The sequence below is a fragment of the Diaphorina citri genome, unplaced genomic scaffold (assembly GCF_000475195.1).
Source record: "Diaphorina citri unplaced genomic scaffold, Diaci psyllid genome assembly version 1.1 scaffold1053, whole genome shotgun sequence".
Taxonomy (NCBI): Eukaryota; Metazoa; Arthropoda; class Insecta; order Hemiptera; family Psyllidae; genus Diaphorina; species Diaphorina citri.
In genome coordinates this window covers 55,725-79,153 of record NW_007378482.1, presented here as the reverse complement: position 1 = coordinate 79,153, position 23,429 = coordinate 55,725, and the positions used below count along the sequence as shown (strand labels likewise).

Genomic DNA, 23,429 nt, shown 5'->3' with positions numbered 1-23,429 from the left:
TTTTTATAGGTAGGTACACACTTTTAAAATGATCTTCCCAATGTTAAATATTAAAATGATCTTCCCAATGTTAAAGACCCATCCACTACCTTAATTATTATTATACCTACTTCTGTAACTTCGGCACTGCTCTTGCAAAAAATGGCCTTTTAGATTATTTTTTTCTTCTAATTTAAATATTATGTAGGTAAGAACCTGGCGTACGTAAAAAAATAAGTTTCGGTCTCTTGTAGGCACATCCTAGGTGTTGTGTTGGGTACTTGGCATTTATCTTCGGTAGGCGGGTTTGGAGTAGGGACCTCTATCAGCTTCTTCTCTTAGGAGTTGATAATAGCTGTACACCACCAGCCACATGTACACGTAGATCCCTGTAACAAATTACCAGTACCTATTAGATAAGTTAGATGAGTGCTATCTTTATTATCATTACTTATGGCCTTTATTTTCAAGTCCATATATATACGAGAACGGCACACACTGCCCATTTATATTGTCACTTTTTATTCGCTATTAGATACTAAACTTTTTCTTACATTTTGATGAAGGGAAGTGTAACAATGGAGGTATTATCGTCCCGAAATCTAAGAGGGAAGGAGGACAGGATAGGAGAAATCCAGCAAGAAAAAAGTTCACCCCTAGTGGTTAATTTTGATTTGCACAAAAAGCCCACTCTGAGGCTTAGGTGTAGAGGCAACTGCCCCAAAAGATGGGTTGAGCTAATACGATTTTACCCCTTGTGGTTTCCATGTCTGCTGTAATATTAGGGCCACTCCCTCCTGCTTAAAGCTAGTTAGTAGCTAGGGGACTCCCCCTAATATGTCAAAATATATAAGACCTTGGTTAGACTGCGGGGAAAAGGGACTTTTCAGTCTTATCCCAGCAGGATAAACAAGGTATATTCTATTCTACGTCTAGCAACACTGTCTCCTACTTACCCACAGTTAGGAGGCCTCCCACAATCCAGAACATGCCTCCGAACACCTCGCCGGCAATGATGAACACGACGGCCGTGTAAGGCGAGGCTGATGGCCAATATAGCCAGTCCCTCTGCTGTATTATGGCCACTCCCTTCTACTTACCCACAGTTAGGAGGCCTCCCACAATCCAGAACATGTCTCCGAACACCTCGCCGGCAATGATGAACACGACAGCCGTGTAGATCACCGAGAAGGCCAGGCCGATGGCCAATATAGCCAGTCCCTCTGCTGTATTATGGCCACTCTCTCGTACTTACCCACAGTCAGGAGGCCGCCCACAATCCAGAACATGCCCCCGAACACCTCGCCGGCAATGATGAACACGACGGCCGTGTAGATCACTTTAGGAACTTAGGGATGGGTGGTTATAGGGAGAGAGGGGTTTCCTCTTCCTCCTTTCTTTCCTCTCCTATGTTTGTTCTTTATTTGCTACATCTTCCCCTCCTTTTAGCCTATATATACACCCTCCTAGATTATAATTTGAAATATACGTGATATTTTGCATAGTTCAAAGAGAAATGGGTACGTTGATGATGGATTTTCCTTTTTACTTTCTATTACCCTTACGTATAGGGAACCTATACAAGGTAATGAGAAAGTATTGCAATCGGTCCAAATTTTTTATTTGGTGATTCTTCTCCTCCTTCAGCCTAGATTAGATACACCCCTAACATAGATTTTATCATTTTAAAGTGTATGTTCGTGATACATATTATTTTGCATAGAATCATAGGTGAAAGAGGGATGGATACCTTGGTGGGGAAGTGTAGCTATAGTGAACAAAATCACCTACTATATTAAGGGAGAACTTTGAACCACATCTTTCTGACTCTCCATGAGCCCACATCAGCTCACGTGACGTGAGTTTCTACCTTTCTACTTGTACTTACTTTGCTATACGTAGTTGTCTAGTGAAAACACCTAGGTATTATAGATCCCAGAAAAAGGAATTGAGAATTTATCGAACAAACAAATGTCTATACCGAGAACTTATAATGAATATGGTAGGGATTCGTCACATTGTACATTTCTGGCTCTGCGCCAAAATATGGAACACTCACTCACTCACTCTCTCTCTCTCTTCTCTCTTACGATCTTATATGTTCTTTAAAAAACATGAAATAATACATACTCTCTTTCTTTTCTCTATCTGTCTCCTCTTTTTCCTCTCCCTCCGCGTCTTCGCGTACTCCGCGTCTTCTTTTTCGATCATTTCGAAAAAACATCCCATTTATCCCATTCTCCCTACTCTTCCCCTCTTCCTCTATCTGTCTCCTCTTTTTTCTCTCCCTCCGCGTGTTCGCGTACTCCGCGTCTTCTTTTTCGATCATTTCGAAAAAACATCCCATTTATCCCATTCTCCCTACACTTCCTCTCTTTCCCTCTTCCTCTTCTGAGTCCTGAGTTTGTTTGTTGATGTTTCGACGTCTTAGAACTCTAAATTTAGACCTTGCATTATTCACGCTCGTCAGTTTTATTCTAGCGCGAGATCTACAGGGTGGTCAGAAGTTTTGGAGACTTCAGACCACTGTTTTCACCCACCCATCCTTCCCCTCTTCCCCTCTTCCTCTTCTGAGTCCTGAGTTTGTTTGTTGATGTTTCGACGTCTTAGAATTCTAAATTTAGACCTTGCATTATTCACGCTCGTCAGATTCACTGTAGCGCGATAGTTACAGGGTGGTCAGAAGTTTTGGAGACTCCAGACCACTGTTTTCACCCACCCATCCTGTAATTCACAGGACACAGAACACGCACACAGACGACATGTGTCTAATGTAGCAGTTGTTTCATCGCTACGAAATAAAAACGCCAGTGAAACACTCATCTTGAGAAAAAAAAAATCCTACTTTCGACTTGGTTTGAAAACCCACTACAAATGGAAATTTTCCTCACCCCACAGAAGGTATAAGAAGGAACTAATAAGCTAGGGGAGGAACATAACGAGTATTAGATTAGTATTATGATTAGGTAAACGAGTATTAGACCTATGTGAATGTATTATGTTTGGGGTAGGTCCTTACCGAAGGTTTACAACGTACCTACCTACCTAAATGTGGGTAGCTCTCTCTCTCTCTCTCTCTCTCTCTCTCTCTCTCTCTCTCTCTCTCTCTCTCTCTCTCTCTCTCTCTCACTCTTTCTTAATCAAAAGTGCCTAAAGGACCTTAAGGCTAGATGTTTTTCTTCTTATTAAATAGTTGAAGGTTATAGGTATTTATAAAGAACCTCAGGACTTTTATGGGGGGGATTTAGTAGATCTATAGGTAAGTAAATAATAATGGTCAATTCAAGATATGTCCAACAAAATTTAAAATACATACATATACCTACCTAATAAGAACATAATCAACATGGAGTTTTGGCACATCCACCATTTCCACGAATACCCTCTTGTTTTCTTTGACTCCATTCAGAAAACCTTGAAATAATTAAAAGTTCGAAAACCAAGGTAAAATGCAATAATAATGGGATGATGTTTAAAAAGCAAGTTTGGTCTTGAAAAATTCAAAGCATCCTCTTTTGATGCCTTTAATAGCTAACTTTTATGACAATAAGCTAGGGGAGGAACATAACGAGTATTAGATTAGTATGATTAGTAAACGAGTATTAGACCTATGTGATTGAATGTATTATGTTTTGGGTAGGTTCTTACCTAGGGTTTACAACGTACCTACATGTGGGTAGGTACAACGATAAGGTTGAGTGTTAGGTGTGACGAAATACAAAGTCGGCTGTCAAAATAAGTAAAAATGTAGATTAGTACCATCACACCTCTAAGTATGTAGTAATAAGTTAGGTGTCAGTTTTATTCTTTTTAGTCAGACATCTCTCCTTATATGATAGTTAGATAGTTATCTCAAGACTCATAGAGTCCATTCTAGGGTCTAGCTGCCTCTTGTTAATTCGAAACACTTCACTCTTCACTCTATACTATGTATAGAGTGAAGTGCTATGATGGGATGATGTTTAAAAAGCAAGTTTGGTCTTGAAAAATTCAAAGCATCCTCTTTTGATGCCTTTAATAGCTAACTTTTATGACGTTGAAAGTTTCTAATTTGACAGACAAGGTAACTTAGACGCGGCTAACTTTTGTGGAGTTTCGCAGGAAAAATATGAGTATCCGCATTCTGGTCTTGAAAATCAAAATTTGGAAAAAAATATCTGATGGAAAAGAAAAAGAAAAGCTAATTCTAAGCAAATAGAGGGTACTGCTGTAGAAGAATAAAAGGAAGAAAGAAAGAGAGAAAGAAGAAAGAAGAGAGAGAGAGGGTAAAAGAGAAAGAGAGAGAGAGAGGGCGAAAGAGAAAGAAAGGGAGAGAGAGAGAGAGAAAAGAGAGGGAGAGAGAGAGATAGGGAAAAGAAAGGGAGAGAGAGAGATAGGGAAAAGAGAGAGAGGGAGAGACAATAAATAAGAAGTTTTGACTCCCTAACTCTCTTATGCTGTCGAAATACAGGAGGCAAATCTCTTCGCCAGGCCAGCACCTGTTACAGGAATCGTGATCTTACACTATTAGACAGCAAACCCCCCTATCAGCTATCTATCTATACAGTTATAGATAATACCTACATAGGTATACATGTTAGTACCTTCACATTACCGGTATATTTATAGCTTGATGTCAGAAATATTCGATGCGATAGTTCTGGAAAAAAAAAATCTGACTTATTTTGCCCTGGGAAAAAGCAGGAAAATGTTTAGAGCCTTTCCAATACCGGTAAAGGCTCGTTCCAACTTGAGTCATAAGTGTTCGACAGTGTTCCCATTTTCGAACGACATATTATGGGAACTGGCCTTAACTGGAGATATACACTCATATAGGTAGGTATAACTTTATAACTCTTTAATGGCCGGGACCACAGCTGTGTTTAAACTACATAGGTGACTGCTGCTGATTCCTGAAATATTGAAGTGAGTGTCGGCCCTGACTTCTTTATTTATCTCCTTTTGTCACACGTTTTCTCTTCACCTTCTCATTCTCCTTCTCCTTCTCCTCCTTCTACTCCCCTTCTTCTTTTTCTACTCCTCCTCCTCTTCTTATCCCCTCGTGAAAAGCAAACTTGAAATACGAGAAAAGAGAGAGAGAGAGAGGGGGGGGAGGGAGAGAGGATTAGGGGGAGGGAGAGAGGATTAGGGGGAGGGAGAGAGATGTCAAAACGGATTTACGTTGAGTTAGTGTCAGTTTTTTCACCAGAAATGTTGGCAGTGTGCTAGACAGAGACAGAAAACGACTCAATATAAAGCACTTTCTGATATGCTTCTGCACATATTATCTCTCTCTCTCTCTCTCTCTCTCTCTCTCTCTCTCTCTCTCTCTCTCTCTCTCTTTCTTTCTTTTTCATCCTCTAATAATTCTTTCCCCCTCTCTCTATCCCTCTCTCCTTCATTTTATTCTCTCTTCCTCCATATTTATCACTCCCTTTCTCTCTCATCGATTATTTATAACGAGTTCTTACCATATTGGTTTCCAATCTTTCATGGAATAGAGAAGGAGAGAGAGAGAGAAGGGAAGAGAGAGAAAGAAAATGTGGCAAACATGGCGGTTTCCAATCTAAGAGAGAAGGAAATATCGCTAGAGAGGAGCTACAAAGAGAAAGAGATAGAGAGAGAGAGAAAGAGATGGGGAAAGAGAGAGAGATAGAGAAAGAGATAGGGAAAAAGAGAGAGAGAGAGATAAACAGAAACATCGAAAACTGATAAAGAAAGAAGATGGGGTAAAAATTCTCACAGAGGGAAAAGAAGGAAGACATTGGAAGATAAAGAACGGGAGGGGGAGGGAGAGAAGGTAGGAGGGGAGGTAGAAGAAGAGAGGGGAAGAATTCAAGAATTATACTACTTTGCTGAAAATTGAATGAAAATTAAACTTTAATTCAATACGTGCTGCCACAGAAAACAGAAGAGTATTTTTATTTAGAAAAACAAGAAGAAGAAAAAGAAAGAAGAAGAAGAAGGAGGAGGAGGAGGAAGAAGGTAAAAAAAGGAAGGAGGAGGAGAGGAGAAGATTTTCCATTTCTTCTCGATCAAGGAGAATTTTCCAATATGGAAATAGAGAAGAAGAAGGTGGATGAGGAGGAGACGGACGAAGAAGAGGAGAAGGAGAAAACTTGAAATTTTATATCCTCTCTCTTTCCACATTACTCTCCATCTTTTTCTTACTTTCTCTCTTCTTTCTTCTTCCAGCACAAAATCATTTGGAATCCAAACATAGTAGGTAATTGCGACAAAGTGTACTAGATAGCTAAATACCCAGCACCTCTAAATCCCTTGCTGGTCTAGTGGTCAAGACTCTCGCCTGGACGCCTGGTAGACAGAAGGCCGCAGGTTTAATCCCAGCTGAGGCAAGGAATTTTATCAGCTTTTAGCTGTGTTCAAACATAGTTGATCAATCGTTAATCTACGTCGCGTCGACCGATTTTCGATCTGAAACCGTACACTGCCTTGACAACACAGATTCACCTTTTCATCGATCGACGGAGTCGACTAGGTATATGTGGAGTGTGGACACAGCTCAAGAGTGTGACAACACAATAGTGACTTTGTAAGGATGTAAGGTATACAACACAATATACAATGATGCTTATTTGTTTACTCCCACTTGATTACAGTATATTATCCCCTATCAGCAAGTCAGCATAACTCCCCTCATCACTTTCACATTATTCATTCATTCATTCATAGGTTGCGTCTTCTATTGGAGAAGGTAGCTCTATATTTCTTCAATCATTTCTCGCCACTTTGCTCTATCTTGCGCCAGCCTCTTGATTGCCCCGTATGTTGGTATGTTGGTCCATTCCTTGATGTCATCCATCCACGTCCTTCTCTGCCTTCCACGATCTCGTTTCCCTTCTATTCTTCCTTCAATGATTTTGGGTAGGAGTGTTCCATTTGATCCACGGAGTATGTGACCAGCATATCGTAACTTTCTCTTCTTTATCATGGTAAGTAGCTCAAACTTTCTTTTTTGAATTCTTCGCAGAACTTCAACGTTACTAATCTTTTCAGTCCAGCTAATTTTCAACATTCTTCGATAGCACCAATTCTCTAGGGATGTTATTCTATCACTCATCTGTTTGTTGAAGGTCCATGCTTCGCTACCGTAACTGAACACTGAGAACATATAGGTCACATTATTCAACACGTCAAAAATAAAATCCCCCCCACCTAAGTACCTGCTCCTAATATATATATTATTGGGGAAGAAAAGGAATAAATTGCTAATGTCAAGGGAGAGGGTAGACAAAGAGAGGGATAAAACATACTATCGGTGTTTGTCTAAGGCCAGCCACTCAGTATCAGGTAAACCCGACAGGTACACCTGATCAGATCTGCCTGTCAGGTCTACCTGATGAGCACACACACTATCAGGTTGACCTGATAACCTGCTTTTAAAGGACAAGCACAAGTTCTCACGATTGTTGACTGCGGTTCAGGATGAGCCAATTAAACATGATGGCTAGAGACCTGACAACCTGATAGTGATAGTCTGGCATAATAGGGGTGCTTACCCTACCTCAGAGATGAGAACATTCACTCTGGAATCTGGATATTCTGCGAATCTGCACGCATTCATCCAATCTGTGAAACACTACTGAAGACTGAAGTTCTTACCTGTGAAAATAAGAAAACAGAAAATATGTAAAATTTCCAAAATCCAAAAGTCAGCCCAAAACAATCTAAGGCTGATTGAAAGGCTGACCAAAAACGCTGACCCCGTCTGAACACTGGAATAGGCAAAAAAAAAGAAGATGAAGAAGAAGAACTTGATAATAACTTAGGAACTTAATGAATTTGTAAAAGGTATGACCTCATTCGAAAAATGAGAATTTAATTTTCCACCTCGAAAATCACCTGAAACAAGGACACTCCATGACGTCACAACACAAAGTCCGACCAAAAGAGGGGCCGAAAACGATTTAAAAGATTTGTAGAGAGAAAAAGGTTACAATAAATGGACGAGAGACGAAAGCCGAGGGCAAGGAAAAAGCTCCCAGCACGCATTTAGTGAAGAAATTAACGAATTAATCCCCGGACAATTAACGGAAAGCAAATATGGCACGGGATCCCTTCTCTAATCCTTTCTCTGTAAATATTTTCAGCTCCAAGGTTTGTTCCTTTTTCTTGGGAAACGAGATTTCAGCTGTTTTGTGGAACTATGTCTGTTATTTGGAGACCAAAACTGAGGTGGAGAGATAAGGTTGAGGAAGATTGTGATAATATCTACCTATCATGTGATAATATCTACCTATCTACCTATCATGTATCATGTTTTACTTCCGCATTCTAACATTAGCCAATCACAAGAGACCATGACGTCAGCCAATCACAAGAGACCATGACGTCAGTTATAAAACCATGACGCTAGAAGTCAGAGGAGCGAGAATGTAAAAAGTAGAAAAGATTTTGTGTTTGGTGTAAATTTAATGTTCTACAATAAAAAGGCCAGTTAATTATTAAGTAATGTAAATAAAATAGTGTGTTCTTCATTTATTATTAGATAGAATACAACATGGTGTCAGGTGTGAACCAAGTCGAGCCAAGCCTAAGCCTACTTTGAAAATGTGGTGTTTGCGTATGTTATAATATCGACCTCTTCAATCCTTCAGTCCCCCCCCCCCCTAGCTCCACAGATCAGTATACCCTCCAGCTCCTAGAAGGTTGCGTCATGTCGCTTACAAAAAGAGATGCTTAAATTGTTTAGGTACAAGCCGTGAAACATTCACGTAGGAAGATTTAAACAGGGAATTTAGCGCTTTCTTGAGGACTGAACTACCGCCGTACAGGACACCTACCTGCAACTTGCATGCACTAGGTATAGCGGGTTCCATTTCCTCCTAAGGAGGATTTTATCCTTAACAGCTAAGGTTCGTTTTATCCTTAATAGGTATGGTTCGGAACGGCTGGCTTTCTCCTATCCTGCCTTCCTCCTCTCTTCGCTTTCGGGACGATAAGACCTTGGTAGTTTCAGTTTCCTCTATGAAAAATCTCCTTAAAAAAAGCTGATTTCTCGAGATTTCTTGCCGTCATGGCTCATGGCCGACTGGCGAATTTGCAGTATCAAGCGTTCCATTCAGCTTCTTCCAAAATTTCGGACTGAAGAGGCAGAAAAATAATATATGATATTAATAATAACTTTTGCCAAGTTTTATTAGCTCAGAACTTACCTATAATATAACACGAACGTTACCCCCCTCCCCTCCATCTCCTCCTACTTCTTCTCCCCCTTCTCTTCTTCTTCCTTCCCCTCAATTCAAACTCTCTACAACTCGAGAGCTGTACTGAAATGAAACTTTAGGAGATGGAAATGGAGGATGAGAAGAAGAAGAAGAAGAAGGAGGAGGAGGAAGAGGAGAAGGACGTATGGTGTATAAAGATTTGAAAATGCATAGTGGTGTATTTTTGAGTCCATGAATTACAGGGGTAGGAAAAATAATAAAACCCTCCCTAGTGGAGATATGTATGTAGAGAGTGCATGAGTGAGTTTTAAACAGAACAACTCCAATAATTATTAGTGGACTACTCAGTCAATGACGTAGGTAGATCCTGCCTCATGTACATAACTCACACAAGGATCTGACTCACTAACTGAGTATTCCGCAGAACTGAAAAGTGTTGTCTCCTAGTCTCTACAACATTCATTGTTATTCAGGTCATGCCTAGCTGGAGAAAGCCAGTTGTTCCGAGAACGAATCTTGTCTACCTATCCTTGGAATCTTATCTGCCTGGACGGAAACCCGCAACCTAGCGCTGCTTATCAGCCATGCTAATAGCGGATAGTTACGCCTCTTAATATACCTACCAGTATGGATTGATGATATTGGTATTGATTCAACAATCAGCAGTACCTACCTCCTCCACAAGGCAGACGGGCTGCCCCCGCGACTTAGCGCTTACAAGGCAGACGGGCTGCCCCCGCGACATAGCGCTTACAAGGCAGACGGGCTGCCCCCGCGACTTAGCGCTTACAAGGCAGACGGTCTGCCCTCGCGACTTAACGCTTACAAGGTAGACGGGCTGGCCTCAAAGCTAACCAGACTGACTTACCACTCTTATCAGGCTTTACCACGTGTATTTTACAATCGAAAGCCACTGCAGTTGAACTCATAACTCCTGAGAGTCCTAACCTTTCAGCAATATTAATTTTATGACCATGTAGGACATTAAAAACATCATCCAATATAAATTCAAAATAGGTAGGCGGGAATATAATTGCCTTAACCGAGACCGGACGGGGTCTAAGCTTTTTATCTATTCATTTTTCTCCTCCTCCTCCTCCTCTTCAACCTCCTCCTCCTCCTCCTTCTTCTTCTTCTTCTTCTTCTTCTTCTTCTTCTTCTTCTTCTTCTTCTTCTTCTTCTTCTTGTTTCCTCCTCCTATTAATTGTAAAAAATAAAATGTTACCATGTTTCAATTTCAATTTCTTCTTCTTCATTCTCAGAAGGAGGAGGTTCTTCTTCTTCTTCTTCTTCTTCTTCTTCTTCTTCTTCTTCTTCTTCTACTCCTCCTCCTCCTCCTTCTTCTTCTTCTTCTTCTTCTTCTTCTTCTTCTTCTTCATTCTCAATCTCAAACTTCACTCCATCCCCTCACAACAACCTTCACTGCACCCTTCTTCACTGTGCTCCGGATTCTACCCATCAACCTTCACTCCCTCTCTCCCATTTAATTGAGAATTTCATCACACTATGTGTACTACTGTCTACTGGCGTATAAGACAAACTGCATTCTGTCTTGTGATGGGTTTGGAGGAAAATAAATTGGACAAAATGCACATCCCATGGTTTGAAACGCTCGTAAATTGACACCTCGTATTCTGTCATCCTAACTCCGCACATACATAGGTACGCCACACATACCTAGGTATTGAGATTTTAACTCCACACATATTGGGGTTTACAATAGAACCTCGGTTATTTCAACTTTCTATTATTTCAACATTTTCAACTCTAAAATCCCTTGTTTTTTCTATCTTCCAAAGGATATCCTAACTTATCAGAGGAAAAGATCATAATACCTATGTAGAAAGTTAGAAAGTGATAATTTCAACCTCGATCATTTCAACTAGGTACCTCCGGTCCCGATTACTTGAAATAATCGAGGTTCTACTGTGTTAGGATTCTCCATACACTCCAAACTTAAATGCTAGCTTTAACTCTACTTTTACTCCATACATATATCGGGATTTTACTCCACATTTCAAACATACTCGTAGGTTCCTATATGTTTGTATCGGTATCTTACTAGCTTTATTTTGACTGACAATTGAGTGAGTGTGTTTTTATTATTTTCAACAAGAACAACTTTACATTTTTATCTCTCCACAAGAGAAAATCTCCAATTTCCCCTGTGTTTTATCGCTCTCTCCCTTCTTCTTCTTCTTCTACTACTAGTTCTTCTTTTTTTTTCTTCATCTTCTTCTCTCTCTTTCTCCTCCTTTATTCTCTTCCATTAGAAGAGAGAGAGAGAGAGAGAGAGGAACAGAAGGACACCTATACCTAGATAGTGATCGAGAAAGGAGACAAAGAAGAAAAGGAAATAAAGCAGGAAGGGAAAGAGAGAGAAAACGAATGAAAGATAGCGAAAAAAGAATGAGTGAGTGGGAAGAAGGATTGAAAGCAGGAAGAGGAGAAATACTTTCGACTTGGGTTTGAAAACCCACTATAAATGGAAATTTTCCTCACCCCACAGAAGGTATAAGAAGGAACTAATAAGCTAGGGGCGGAACATAACGAGTATTAGATTAGTAAACGAGTATTAGACCTATGTGATTGAATGTATTATGTTTTGGGTAGGTCCTTACCTAAGGTTTACAACGTACCTACATGTGGGTAGGTACAACGATAAGGTTGAGTGTTAGGTGTGACGAAATACAAATTCGACTGTCAAAATAAGTAAAAATGTAGATTAGTACCATCACACCTCGAAGTATGTAGTAATAAGTTAGGTTCCAGTTTTATTCTTTTTAGTCAGGCATCTCTCCTTATATGATAGGTACCTCAAGACTGAGTCCTTTCTAGGGTCTAGCTGCCTCTTGTTAATTCGAAACACTTCACTCTATAGGTACTATGTATTTTCTTTTTAGTCAGGCATCTCTCCTTATATGATAGGTACCTCAAGACTGAGTCCTTTCTAGGGTCTAGCTGCCTCTTGTTAATTCGAAGCACTTCACTCTATAGTATGTATTAACTAATTTATGGGGTTTAACGTCAAACTGGTAAGGTTTTTAGTGTAAACTAATTTGTTCTCAGTTTAAAACATTCGAAATATTTGAATATTTTGAATGTGTTTCTAAACGAGGTTATTTGAAGAGCCTGTTTTGAAAATCCATTTAGTATAAATAGTTTATGGAACAGATCTCCAGAATTTTATGACACAGCAGGCGTTAACCCTATTTTGACCCACAACTTGTTTATCAATTTTTGGGTGGGACACAAGATTAGGAAACAGCTATAAACACGAAGCATCAGTAGAGTTATTGCAACATTTGCGTTCGACGTTTTATCGCTATTTAGAAACTGGAAAACCATTAGCTTTGTCAATACATTAATTTGAGGGAATTTAAAGGATAGAAAAGTTTACAGGGAAGAGAAATAACGTTACTGTTTACTAACGAATTAATTTCGTAACGATTACAAAGAAAAAATTCAGAAGACTAGTTCGACCCATCGCATCGAATAAAAATTCGATGACTTCTTAGGTCAAAAGCAGTACCGATTGGGGTCTTGTCCCTTAGTTTGTGGCCGGGCCTTATGAACCCAGAAGTTTAGATTCCTATTGGGCCTCCAAGTTCAAGGCCCTGGTAAGTTTGGGTGGGACACAAGATTAGGAAACAGCTATAAACACGAAGCATCAGTAGAGTTATTGCAACATTTGCGTTCGACGTTTTATCGCTACTTAGAAACTGGAAAACCATTAGCTTTGTCAATACATTAACTTGAGGGAATTTAAAGGATAGAAAAGTATACAGGGAAGAGAAATAACGTTACTGTTAACTAACGAATTAATGTCGTAACGATTATCAAAGAGAAAATTCAGAAGACTAGTTCGACCCATCGCATCGAATAAAAATTCGATGACTTCTTAGGTCAAAAGCAGTACCGATTGGGGTCTTGTCCCTTAGTTTGTGGCCGGGCCTTATGAACCCAGAAGTTTAGATTCCTATTGGGCCTCCAAGTTCAAGGCCCTGGTAAGTCCCCTAGATCAAACAGTGCCTGGGTTTATTGTTTCTCTCTGAGGTTACACCCACGTCCGTTAAGTGGAATGATGAAATCTTGATAGAAATACATAATATATTTTCAGTGCCTCCATATACATACCTACATAGCTCCGCAGCTTTATCAAAATCAAGTTGACCTTGAATTTTTTTTGTCCGGAACTTTGATTGGTTGTGTGACGTTGTGTCCCATAACAGGAACTTCTAGTCACTTTGTCTTGAGACGATTTGAGAGTCGTTTATTTGTAGCTGAATTATTGCTAGGTATCTACCTAGCTCGCTACTGTTTAAATATGTCATGTTAAACATTGGATACCTACCTACTGAGGTAGACCTGACAGGTACACCTGAGCAGGTCCGCCTGTCAGGTCTACCTGATGGTGGAGGGCTGGCCTGAGAGTGAGGTCTACAGTTACTTACCTATACTGGGTGGGAGTGTGTCTATGATGATGGTTTTGATTTTCATATCCGTCGTCAGAATGAGGACCAAGGTGAGGGCTCCAATGATCTGAAAATTAACACCAATCGATAATTGATTATACAATAGATACATAATTGTGAACTTTTTTCGATAGGCTTTAATATGTTGATAAATTTCGTTCGCACCGGAATTATGTACTTATTAGGTGACTATTATAAGGCTAGATACCAAGATACCTACCCCTCAGGTCACTAATTTGGACCCACTTTCTTCCAATGGACCACAATGTTATTGGACTTTGGACGCCAGTGTCTTTATACGAGACCAAAAAAGATCCCTATTTTCGGGAACTCATATTGTAACCTAATTACCTAATATTCTTAATAGTAAGTTGTGAGTAGATTAAGGAGCGCGGTAGAGCTTCGCCCCGCCAAGTCAAGAAAGGTTGACAGCGCTACTAGAGATACACTACTTACGATGCCAAGAATTCCACTGATGATTGAACCGGTTTTGAGGGAGCACCAATATAAGTATAAATGATTATTTATTAATTATTATAGGTTACAGTAGGTACCTACTCGTAGATACCGTACCTTGATAGCTGGGCAGTTTAGGTAATAATTATGTAGAATTGTAGATGTAGGAGGGAGCACCCGCAGCAGCAACTGTCCAGGACTCTGCCTGGCTGGCGAGGAAGTGGCATGTTGACCTTGGAATCAAGATATGACCTTCAAAAAATCTTCAGTGTCCTTGGAATCGAGATGTTAGACCTTAGAATCTAGGAACGCCTGAGAGGAGTTCTGTGGACGAGAGAGGGAGCACCCGCAGCAGCAACTGTCCAGGACTCTGCCTGGCTGACGAGGAAGTGGCATGTTGACCTTGGAATCAAGATATGACCTTCCAAAAATCTTCAGTGTCCTTGGAATCGAGATGTTAGACCTTAAAATCTAGGAACGCCTGAGAGGAGTTCTGTGGACGAGAAGAAAAGGAAAAGCAGACGATATTGGTTTTGAGATTGCCCTTAGAATCAAGATAGGACCCTCAAGTAGAGATCTTGTGATCCTAGGTAATGGGATCTATGGATATTGGTTTTGAGATTGCCCTTAGAATCAAGATAGGACCCTCAAGTAGAGATCTTGTGATCCTAGGTAATGGGATCTATGGACGATAGAAGAGGACGGACGATTAGATCTATCGCGTCGAGGTGGATGTAACTGTATTGCTTCTACTAACTGGAGCAACACTTCCCTGAATGCTTTCTGCGGATTGCAGAGCTGCCTGCTAGTCTTCTTCTCGAAGAGGACGGACGATTAGATCTATCGCGTCGAGGTGGATGTAACTGTGTTGCTTCTACTAACTGGAGCAACACTTCCCTGAATGCTTCTGTGGATTGCAGAGCTGCCTGCTAGTCTTCTTCTTTTTCTTCGCCTTTTCCCGTGTACAGACAGGTCGGCGTTTTTTGTCAGACTCTCAATCAGCCCTAGGATGATTGGTTTTTGGCTGACATTTGGTTTTGATGGCTACAAAATTTTACGAGTGGATGCCCCTGGCACTCTTGTCCTACATGTTAGTACATACCTACATCGTTGAATATACCTACATCAGCCTTTGGTAAGTCATAAAGTGACGAAGTGACCTGCCTCAAGTAACGTTGGCATTATTGATTAAATGATTATGATTAGCGATATCACCGCAATAATAACAGCATTTTGGGGATCTATGGACGATTAGATCTATCGCGTCGAGGTGGATGTAACTGTGTTGCTTCTACTAACTGGAGCAACACTTCCCTGAATGCTTTCTGCGGATTGCAGAGCTGCCTGCTAGTCTTCTTCTTTTTCTTCGCCTTTTCCCGTGTACAGACATGTCGGCGTTTTTTTTTTTGTCAGACTCTCAATCAGCCCTAGGATGATTGGTTTTTGGCTGACATTTGGTTTTGATAGCTACAAAATTTTACGAGTGGATCCCCCTCGCACTCTTGTCCTACATAGTACCTACATCGTTGAATATACCTACATCAGCCTTTGGTAAGTCATAAAGTGACGATGTGACCTGCCTCAAGTAACGTTGGCATTATTGATTAAATGATTATGATTAGCGACTTCGCTATAAATACATTCTATTAAGGACTAAATTCCGCTTCAAATGAACCTAAGATCACTATTCCAAAATAATTAGGACCAGAGATATAAGTGTTTTTGTCTGGAAAAACCCTTAGGTGGGCGAATAAATGGTACACTTACCCTAGAGTAAAAATGATGAAATAAATAAATATTAGAGATTCTAACCCTATGTATAAATAAGTATATACCTACTTACAGATCTATATGAAATCAAAGTGAAATAATATGGGTAGGTAACCTATAGGTAATTAAAAGAAAAATCATTTAGGCACAAATATTATAAGCTGAATGCAAATAAATTGCATTCAAGCAAAAAAACTATTTTAATCAGCCTAACCTTACACAGTGGTTATACACAGTACTTGAGTACTCGTAGATGTAGTATGGTTTGCAGTGGACATAAATTTAAACTGCATCTTATATGAGTTACGAGTATCTGTATGCCATGTACTTTCTGTAGAAAACTGCATTTGACTAGTCATGTACAAATGTACATAGGTAGATAGGTACCTATATTTTCTGTATATACCTACGTAAAACTGCTTTTGATTACCACTCGTACTTTCTATTTCTACTACTAGCAGTATACTAGCCAACTAGCCAATGGCCATGTTTCAACTAGGTTAGTAAACACTGTGTGGACACTGGACAAGTGGACAGTAGACACAGTTTTCATTCATTAGACATGCAATTGAGACCTTCCCTACCTACCTATTAAAGTTTACATAGAACGAATATCGCTCTTATCAAACTTGAACTTCAGGGAGCAGGGAAGAGGAATTTGAAAGCACAGCAGGAAATGACTGATAGTTGCCCCTCCTATGCTTCCCGTTGAAAAAACATCAATATTTCGAACAACATCCTTCCAAAAGCGAGCAAACTTCCATTGTCAGTCTTGTAGGCCAAGGTTACATTAACATAGGTAATGTCACTCATATAGTCATATCCTAACCGATAAAAAACCTGAGATTTCCATAAAGAGCGAAATATGAATGACATTCAGCGTATTTCAGTGTCTTGTAAGGTCATTAGGCCAGATCACTTGGAAGGTAGCATCTGTTTTGTAAGCGCTAGATCACGGGTTCGATTCCCGCTTTGGGGTGAACCTTATCCTAAACAGGTAAGATTTTCGAAACCACTGGATTTCTCCTATCCTTTCTTCCTTCTCTCATGACATTCAGCGTATTTCAGTGTCTTGTAAGGTCATTAGGCCAGATCACTTGGAAGTTGGAAGGTAGCATCTGTTTTGTAAGCGCTAAGTCACGGGTTCGATTCCCGCTTGGGGTGAACCTTATCCTAAACAGGTAAGATTTTCGAAACCACTGGCTTTCTCCTATCCTATCTTCCTTCTCTCTTCGCTTTCAGGACGATAAGGCCTCAGCAGTTTTACAGTTTCCTCTGTCAAATATGACAAAAGGTCATAAAGGTACGCCACCTTGACCACTACGCCACCTGCCTCAGTGGCGTAGTGGCCAAGATGCAGGCCTGGTAAACAGGAGGGCGTGGGTCCGATCCCAGCCGAGGCATGGAATTTATCCTCTTTTTTTTGAGAATTTGACCACATAATAATGGAGCTCTAAGGGTTAGGTGGTAGAGAACGCCTCAGGCGTTAACCTCGCCTAGTGGTTACCTTCCACTCAAGAGTCTATTATTATTATTAAAGGTTTACTAGGTCATGTATATAACATCGACACAGCTGTTACTGTTTATGTCATGTTAATGCCATCAGGGAAATAGGGAACACTAATGGACGTTTTGTGTAAAAGGTTAGGGACTTAGGGATGGGTGGTTATAGGGAGAGAGGGGTTTCCTCTTCCTCCTTTCTTTCCTCTCCTATGTTTGTTCTTTATTTGCTGCTTCTTCCCCTCCTTTTAGCCTATATATACTCGTACACCCTCCTAGATTATAAATTCAAATATACCTACGTGATATTTTGCATAGTTCAAAGAGAAATGATGGGTACGTTGATGATGCATTTTCCTTTTTTATTTGGTGATTCTTCTCCTCCTTCAGTCTAGATTAGATACCTACACCCCTAATATAGATTTTATCATTTTAAAGTGTATGTTCGTGATACCTACCTACATATTATTTTGCATAGAATCATAAGTGAAAGAGGGATGGATACCTTGGTTATGGATTTCCTTTTTCTCTTTTCTTTTTCCTATACCTATGTAGGTGTACGGTACGTAGGTACGAGAACTTATAATGAATATGGTAGGGATTCGTCACATTGCACATTTCTGGCTCTGCGCCAAAATATGGAACACTCACTCACTCACTCACTCACTCACTCACTCACTCACTCACTCTCTCTCTCTCTCTCTCTTCTCTCTTACGATCTTATATGTTCTTTAAAAAACATGAAATAATACATACTCTCTTTCTTTTCTCTATCTGTCTCCTCATTTTTCTCTCCCTCCGCGTGTTCGCGTACTCCGCGTCTTCTTTTTCGATCATTTCGAAAAACTATCCCATTTATCCCATTCTCCCTACACTTCCCCTCTTTATGTCTATAACAGGTTTATTAAATTTGTTCATCCATAAGAAACTTTTCGGTTTTCGGGCATACCTATGACGGAGCAGTCTGGCTTTTCCCGGCCCCATTCAGGCTAGGTGAGGTTGATGTGAGTAGGTGGGTAGCTTGCTAGCTTGTTGCCGAATGCAGGGTAAAACCCCCGTCAGACTTTAGCAGTTGTACCTACAGTGATGTAAAACCTCATTATCCAAATTATGAAATAGGTAAATACAAAACTTACTACCTTTAGGTATTTAATTTAACGTAATAAGATAGTTACAGGGTGGTCAGAAGTTTTGGAGACTCCAGACCACTGTTTTCACCCACCCATCCTGTAATTCACAGAACACACACACACACAGACAACATGTGTCTACTGTAGCAGTTGTTTCATTGCTACGAAGTAAAAACGCCAGTGAAACACTCATCTTGAAAAAAAAAAAAATAATAATAATAATAATAATAATAATAAATAAAAAAAAAATCCTACTTTCGACTTGGGTTTGAAAACCCACTATAAATGGAAATTTTCCTCACCCCACAGAAGGTATAAGAAGGAACTAATAAGCTAGGGGCGGAACATAACGAGTATTAGATTAGTAAACGAGTATTAGACCTATGTGATTGAATGTATTATGTTTTGGGTAGGTTCTTACCTAGGGTTTACAACGTACCTACATGTGGGTAGGTACAACGATAAGGTTGAGTGTTAGGTGTGACGAAATACAAAGTCGGCTGTCAAAATAAGTAAAAATGTAGATTAGTACCATCACACCTCTAAGTATGTAGTAATAAGTTAGGTGTCAGTTTTATTCTTTTTAGTCAGACATCTCTCCTTATATGATAGTTAGATAGTTATCTCAAGACTCATAGAGTCCATTCTAGGGTCTAGCTGCCTCTTGTTAATTCGAAACACTTCACTCTTCACTCTATACTATGTATAGAGTGAAGTGCTATGTAACTAATTTATGGGGTTTAACGTCAAACTGGTAAGGTTTTTAGTGTAAACTAATTTGTTCTCAGTTTAAAACATTCGAAATAGACATTTGAATATTTTGAATGTGTTTCTAAACGAGCTTATTTGAAGAGCCTGTTTTGAAAATCCATTTGGAATAAATACTTTATGGAACAGATCTCCAGAATTTTATGACACAGCAGGCGTTAACCCTATCTTGACCCAAAACTTGTTTATCAACTTCATCATATTCAGATTGTTCAGTAATAAAATTATTTCTGAACAATATCAAGTAAGGGGCTTTTCCTCCCTTGAAATTCTGACCGGAAATCCAATTCCTATTTGGAATTTTTTCACCCTACCTCTTTCGCAAGTAAGTTCTTAACCCTTCTTTAGATTTCCTCTGGCTTAAGTGTATAAGACAGATCAACACAATTTCAGTAGCACACAAAGACCCTGACAAGCCGAATAGGGTTAAAATTAAAACAATTAAATCTAGAATCTCAAGTACCTAGGTATTCTTTTTAAGACATTAATTTTAAGTGCCCAAATACGTTTCAGTCTTGATTATTTTTTATTTATGTTATTATCTTTCAAACAATTCCATTTTCATTAATGACCAAGATTACTCTTCTGATTTTCTCTGTGCCTCACTCATCTGCCCGCCTTGGCTTAGTATCCCAGATCTCTGTGTTTTCCAAATTGGATCCTGGTAGATCTTATTTCTGGGATAAATGTACTCGCTTTAGTTTCATTCTAGCATTGTAAACATAAAACATATACCTCACCTCAGTTATGAATATAACAGTTATTATTGTAATCTTCAGAACTAGAACCAAGTACAAGAGAGTACTAGAACTTAACAGCAAGTAACTATTATCCAAGTTTAGTACTAGTATTAGTCATGATTATGATGCTCTGTTAGGGGCGATTTCAGTAGAAGACATTGGACAATTGGAATGGGGAAAAGGGCTTACAAGAAATGGAAGACTTAAATAAATACACTGTTAACTCCTAAGGTCTTTGGTAACCGGGGTTTTACCCTTCATTTGACAAACTACCCGCTTACTCAGTACTCACCCAGCCAGAGTGGGGCTGGAAAAGCTCCGATGGTCTCCGATGGTCCCCCATCCATAGACACTTCGCGAAAAGTTCCTGATTAATGGAGAGAAACAAATTTAGAAAACCTGTCTAGAACATAAAGAAATTTTATTTGGAAATATGTAATCCTGATTTTTCTGATTTCTGATTCTAGGAATAAATTCCTTGCTTCGCGCCTGATAATCCCGTATAATACCTCTAGTAGCGCGGTCAATCTTTCTTGACTTGGCGGGGCAGAGCGCTACCGCGCTCCTTAATTTCCCTGTCCAGAGTAGTCCCTTGATCTAAGAGCTACGAGCCATACACAAAAAGCCCACTCCGAGGCTTAGGTGTAGGGGCAAACAGACCTAAAGGATGGGTCAAGCTTCTACGAATCTATGAAGACTTGAAGAGCTACCCTATGCCTTTGACAGCTATCTGTGTAGGTACCTATAGTGAGTGCAGATTTATTCTTAATAATTTTAGTTTTGAAATTTTACTATGAAAGAGAGATGAAAGAGAAAGAGATTTAATATGAAAGAGAGATTGAACGGGAAAAGGTAAACTAGAAGAAGACTATGAAAGGGAGTTGGATAATATGGGTACCTATATTTTACACATCATAAACATTTATACGAGTTGATGATGGGACCTATCAAGATATTATTGATAAGTGCGTACATTTTGCATAATAATACCTATGTACATTTCTACAATAATACAACTTGATGATTAGGTCATATTGGCAAGGCTGAAATCTATTCAAGATGTTTCTCTTCATAATGCCTGTTCTATTCTGCCTTGATGACACATTTGCCTGGAGGGCTAGAGTTTTCCATGCTTGAGTGTTAATTGTGTAATTCAATAGGTAGGCATTGTCCATTGAAAATTGTGAATGTAGTACTGTAGTAGGTAATGCAATATTATACAAGAGTGACGCCAATCGAGTCAGAGTTATGTAGATGCGTAGAAATTGTGGAATACCCTCAGAACTACTCAGAAGTCATGTTAGAGCTTGGTTTACTACGTATTTTACATCATGAGATTGTTCATTAAGTAACGTATTTATTAACAAGAAAAGTACATGTATTCTCTTTTTCTTCTTCTTCTTCTCCCTCCTCTCGAAAGTTCAAGATATCTCTACTCGTCTGTACAATGTCCTGGGTTTGTGGTAAGTAGACTTTGGTTTTTGTATTCCAACATCCGACGCTGTGTTTAGTCACCAGGTTGTAGAACATGACACCATTGCTGTTGATAGCAGAGGCACTCGCTTGAGTGTTCTTAAATCTTGATCCCAAGTAATGGAAATACTCGTCAATGTCACTCGAGTTCACATATCGGCTAGAGTTCCTCAGATCTGTGGTAGACACGTAATAGTGTCTGTTACTCGACATGGAGTGGAAGTACATATATCTCTGATCATCCCGGATAGTTTTGTCGACATTGGTGCCGTTATAATGGTGAACGTTGTAGTGATAGTACTCATAGGGATGTCTCTTGTACTTATAACCACTTAGCTCAGGACTAATGGCCATTCCGAATATACCATCAACCCATCTGAACTTCAAGTTATCCAGAATGTACGTGGACTGTGTCGGTTCCGGATACATGTAGGGGTGAGTCAGCCGATACGATGTGTTTTTGAAGAAATCATACACGATCAAACCATAGCGGAATACGTCATTAACATACGCAAACACATGGTCACAATCCTCAACCACTTCTGTGACAATATTTGAGAACAAGGAGCCTTCAAACACTTGAGCTGTTGGTAGAATGTATTTGCGTATGAGTGTGTTGGTTTTCAAGTCAAATACCATGATCTTGGGCGGACAAAGTTGTTGTATTGAGCTTAGAATGTTAGTGACACCGGTATCCATGATCCAGAGTCTATCACACTTATCAACAGACATTCGGAACACAGATATCAACGAGTTACAGTTGCTATCATCAAAGTAAGACCAGTTGGGATAGGGGAGAAGGATTGGCGATTCACTTGGGTCATTCATATTGAAGGAAGCTAATGTGAAGGGTATGCCTGCTTTCCATTTGGGGAAGGAGAGAAAGATGGTGCTTCTCCAGATACCAATACCCAACGGTAGATTGTTTTCAGGAATGAACTTGTTGCTTCGTATGAGATTTACTTTCTGTTTATTATCTCGGAATACGAAGTCCATGATCTTCCATCTGAAGACAACTTGGAAGTGTGAAGAACTGGGATAGGCGTTTGAAGGCACACTAGGATGGCCATTAGAAGGTACACTGGGATAGAATGATTTCGTTTGGTCAGTACTTGGCCTTGCTGGACCCGCATTGGACTTGGTATTTGGTGGTTGATTGTTATTCTTCTGTCCCATAGCAGGTCTCATGGGTTGACTTGGTCCTGAAGGAGCCATGGGTCTATATGTAGTCACTGCTGGTGCTTGAGTTGACACAGGCATTCTGTTTTCTTTCTCGTTCTGACTTTGTGGTCTCAACTTTTTCAAGTCTACATTCAAGAAATTATTTGTGTAGTTCGTATTGAAAAGTTCTTTTTCCCAATCGACAAAGTTCGGATTAACCATTCGTGTGTTATCGGGATTGGCGTTTACCATGGTGTCTGTTTCTAAATTTGGAGCAGCCATGTTGATGTTGGAAGTATCCATATTGTTGAGATTTTTGGCATCATCAGTATCGACCAAAGTGTTGGTGAAGAATGTATGAGGGTTTACAGTTCTTATACCATTGATATACTGTTATTGGGATTGGCGTTTACCATGGTGTCTGTTTCTAAATTTGGAGCAGCCATGTTGATGTTGGAAGTATCCATATTGTTGAGATTATTGTTGAGATTTTTGGCATCATCAGTATCGACCAAGGTGTTGGTGAAGAATGTATGAGGGTTTACAGTTCTTATGCCATTGATATAAACGGGACTTGGGCCGTTGATATTATTCAAGTACATATTGAATTGATCTGCATAGCTATTACTGTTTGGTACATCCCTATCTTTAGAATTGAATTTTAGTTCTGCACTATCCATGTTGCTCTTCGTTACGAAATAATTCATATCCGTTATATCCTTACTAATGGAATCTTCCAAGGATGGGACATTTTCATTGGAAAACATATCATTGATTGATATAAACGGGACTTGGGCCGTTGATATTATT

At 39.7% G+C, this 23,429-nt stretch overlaps 2 protein-coding genes and 1 long non-coding RNA gene across 3 annotated transcripts; 1 reads left to right on the top strand and 2 right to left on the bottom strand.

Annotated features, from left to right (window-relative positions):
* Positions 1 to 221: 221 nt before the first annotated feature.
* LOC103513962 lies at positions 222 to 1,814 on the bottom strand. Its single transcript, XM_026827046.1, has 4 exons — positions 1,808 to 1,814; positions 1,080 to 1,229; positions 936 to 1,022; positions 222 to 368 (listed from the first exon to the last, which is right to left on the bottom strand). Exons 1-4 carry the CDS (start codon positions 1,812 to 1,814, stop codon positions 268 to 270), a joined length of 345 nt encoding a protein of 114 aa, XP_026682847.1. The 3' UTR covers positions 222 to 267.
* Positions 1,815 to 6,543: 4,729 nt separating this feature from the next.
* Positions 6,544 to 13,456, top strand: LOC113469387. Its single transcript, XR_003392828.1, has 3 exons — positions 6,544 to 6,911; positions 9,436 to 9,438; positions 13,445 to 13,456. It is a non-coding gene; the product is annotated as an uncharacterized LOC113469387 (long non-coding RNA).
* A 7,873-nt stretch (positions 13,457 to 21,329) lies between these two features.
* Positions 21,330 to 23,386, bottom strand: LOC103513961. Its single transcript, XM_008478819.2, has 2 exons — positions 23,060 to 23,386; positions 21,330 to 23,009 (listed from the first exon to the last, which is right to left on the bottom strand). Exons 1-2 carry the CDS (start codon positions 23,384 to 23,386, stop codon positions 21,330 to 21,332), a joined length of 2,007 nt encoding a protein of 668 aa, XP_008477041.2.
* Between the last annotated feature and the right edge of the window lie 43 nt (positions 23,387 to 23,429).